The 3339-nt window shown below is 46.8% G+C and overlaps 1 protein-coding gene across 1 annotated transcript in view; it reads left to right on the forward strand.

Annotated features, from left to right (window-relative positions):
* Positions 1 to 1466: 1466 nt before the first annotated feature.
* The window catches only part of T265_11961 (hypothetical protein), a gene marked incomplete at both ends in the record, with an annotated part of 12491 nt that continues 10618 nt past the window's right edge, over positions 1467 to 3339 (forward strand). Inside the window, one exon of the mRNA XM_009178810.1 lies at positions 1467 to 1618. Within this exon, the coding sequence (XP_009177074.1) occupies positions 1467 to 1618 (152 nt within the window). The remainder of the gene's footprint in view (positions 1619 to 3339) is intronic.

Here is a 3339-nt window from a genome sequence, read left to right on the forward strand (position 1 = left end):
TGCTTTAGCCGTTGCCAAACTGACCCTCCTGGATACGAAATCAGGTGAATTTTATCGCCTTCTTCTAGATCCGGATTCCACATCTCATGAGTCTTTGGTAAAATATTTCGAACAGTCCTGTGGTGTTTTGGTTCTAGACTGCTGTCTCAGTCCGTTTCGTCCAACCAAGGAACCGAAGTCTGGCGGTACTTCACCTTCAGTCCTGCATCTTTTCATTGTTGCTACGCAAACAGAACGGGTGAAGCGATTGTGGACCGCTTCTGACAACAATGAATGCCCCCAGTCGACCAGTCCAACACCACGAAACGACCCCGTTTCCGGTTCCAGATTGGAAAATGAGTTGACGGAAGCACTTTCCGGGGCTGGTGTTCTAGAACTGTTGCAGTTACAAGACATCCGTCTTTCGGTCCGCTTGGACCCACATGAGGTAGAACTTGCGATCGACGAACTCAATGACTTTGTTGAATAGCACTCACTCTATTGTTAGGCCGGATTTTCCAACTGTGATAACCACTCATTGTGAATTCATGTAGGGAGAGTATTTTTGCCACTATGCCTACCTGCTCTTCCACTCTTGACCTACCAGCAATTGACTTCCCGGTACACCACTTAGGTGGATCGTTTCACCTAGACTACAACACACCCATTTTGGCGTGGACTTTGTCAGTCAGTTTTGGCCGTGTGGCCAGGAAAAAACTGGATGGGCAAACGCCGTTTTTTGTCTTGCGCTTCTGTCTTTTTGTCAGACGAGTCGAGCGATATGTATATTCTTCCAATCCCCATTTAGTCATCACCATCCTTTTCGCTCGGTGGGGATGTTTTCGACACTTACTTATCAAGAGAGAGAGAGAGAAGTTTTCGTGGCCTTTTCGTTGTTTTTTTCTATGGGAGGGAGGGGCTTCAGATGGCTGCGGAGAGAAGGCCGGCAGCATTGCTTTCCCTCGGAAGGTTGGTGGTTCGAACCCGACTTCTGCCTCTCGACTTCCCCTGTCTAGGCTTGTCCAACCTGACAGTATCCCAGCCCTCGTACTTCCTTCTGGTGGCATGGCAGCTAGGCGTCGGAAGGGTACTACACCTGAACGATTTATTTATTTATTTTCTCCCTTCCATTAAACGGCACATGGTTTAACGAAATTCGGTGAAATCTGTGGCGGCGGGAGACAGTGGCTTAGTTTAATATGCCAGCAATAATACCTCTTAACAGGAGGTCTATCGCAGCCCTCCTACCAAGACAAACCACCACGTCTCCATATTTTATTTGCTGTTTTATTTGGATGGCCAACATTTATGACAGACAGGTTAGAGAGGGATTCTCCTCAAATTGAATTGGATTTGGGGCCTTGTTCTTTCGGTTTGAGCGGGTACTTTGGTGAAATATTTCTCTTGGGTGTCGCTCGGAGATTTCACTGCTCTGTAGGTGCCGAGGAGCGCTAGGAAAATCCGGTTGGAGTTGGGGAATTAAGTGAATGTTACTCTGGTTGGGTTTTGCACTTGGGACCGAAATCACGCCGCCTCGTGTTATCTCGGCTGGTTTGAAACCACTCTACCAGTTCTACGCCCCCTGTTCTACCACTCTGGAATGCCTGACGATTTCCACCCCCTTGGCCGCCAAGCTGTGGTAAGTGGATGTTAGTCTCTGTTTCAAAACGTCGAGTATATGCCCCGCCATTGCCGAGTCTGTCACCATCTCCTGATATTCAGCTACGTTTCTTGGTGGCCTGTTAATCATCATCATCATCAATGACAGCAACATCAGTGTTGGTACTGATGCTTCACTGCCGTACAACCATAAAGTTCGTTTATATATATATATATATATATATATATATTTTTATTAAAAGCCCTAAAGTGAAGAGAAGAGAAAAAGAGTGGGTGAGGGAGGGGCCCTACTGCTGGCCTATGTCCTTTTATCTTCATTCTAAGGCTTTGAATACAAAGAGGTGAATCTTGGGTGATCTTTAGGCATTCTGTAAGTGTACAAGCGCTTGACTGACGACCAGGATAGTGAAATCCCACATTCACATCACTCCTGTCCTGGCGCAATTATTCCGGTGAATTCATCCCGGACCTCATCAACAGTGCACATCATTGGCGTTCCGAAGTGATAATCCAGCGCCGGCTGGTGGACTAGACCCAACGCGCTCGATTCACGCGTCAGACGTGGAGAGTTCAAAACCCCAACATGATCAGGCACTGCTGATGAAGTCTAGTGCGAGCCAGGACACCCCAAGACGGGGGGCAGTGTTCAGCCTGCAGTGATGTGAACGTGACTTTCACAAATACCCCGGCTACCTACAACGGTGGAGTCTAGGAAACAGAAGCGAAGAACAAAGCCAAGAGAGAATGATCGAGGCTAAAAAGCCGCTCCGGGTAAGCATTGTTGATCCTCAGTTGTTTCTCCGTTATCAGATCACTTAGTCCGCTCAGTCGAAACTGTCATACACAAAGGTTGAGGTTTCCTGTCGGGGGCCTAACAGCTGATCGCCTTCTGTAAAATTCCAGCTATCATCATCATCATTAGCGAGAACAAGAACATCAGAGTTGAGATACTGAGGCTTCACTACCATACAACCACAGAATTCATCTAATTGTATTTAAAGCCCTATGGTGAAAAGAAGAGAAAAAGAGTGGGTGAGGGAGGGGACATAGTGCTGGCCTATGTCAAGCATACTGAGGTGCCTACACCTCCAACCGCTCAATCAGACAATCTGGAAAGAAACTGACAGGCTGTTAATGCATTGATTCTGGTGTGCAACTTCCTGGCTGTATGACTTATACACACCTTCGTACAGTCATTACATTTTATTTCGTATACACGGTTTCTAGTCCTATCAACCGGAAGGGGATCCCTTAGCTGCATCAACGCCGAGTGTAAAGTTCTTCCTTTTTGGAATGCCACTCTAATGTTAGCCGTATTCGGTATCCTTCCAATGACTTCAGATGTCTCTGTTTTGTATGAAATGACTGCTGTTCCGACCCAATTCTTGTTGGGATCAATACCGGTGTTAATAGCCGCTTAATCAAACCCACTGAGCATCTGCTGTCTCAGATTTGTTTCATACCTCAAGCTGTGCTGTTCTTCGGATGGGCCGACAAGTAATTTATGACGGCACAAGTATCCGTTGTTTTCTGGCAAACATTAGTTTTTATTTCTCCACCACTTCTGCAGAAAGGACTGTATACTCCAGCTGGACTCTCAACTCCATAGTCCTGCTGCTAATTTGTCTGTAAGGCGCATCAGCTAGGTAAGGCAGTTCTCTACGTTGCTCCTCGGCTTTTCGGACAGGATCATCATCATAATCATCATTGTCAGCTGTAATAACCGCGTGCGTACCGTAC

This window comes from Opisthorchis viverrini, assembly GCF_000715545.1.
Source record: "Opisthorchis viverrini unplaced genomic scaffold opera_v5_670, whole genome shotgun sequence".
In the NCBI taxonomy this organism is placed as follows: Eukaryota; Metazoa; Platyhelminthes; class Trematoda; order Opisthorchiida; family Opisthorchiidae; genus Opisthorchis; species Opisthorchis viverrini.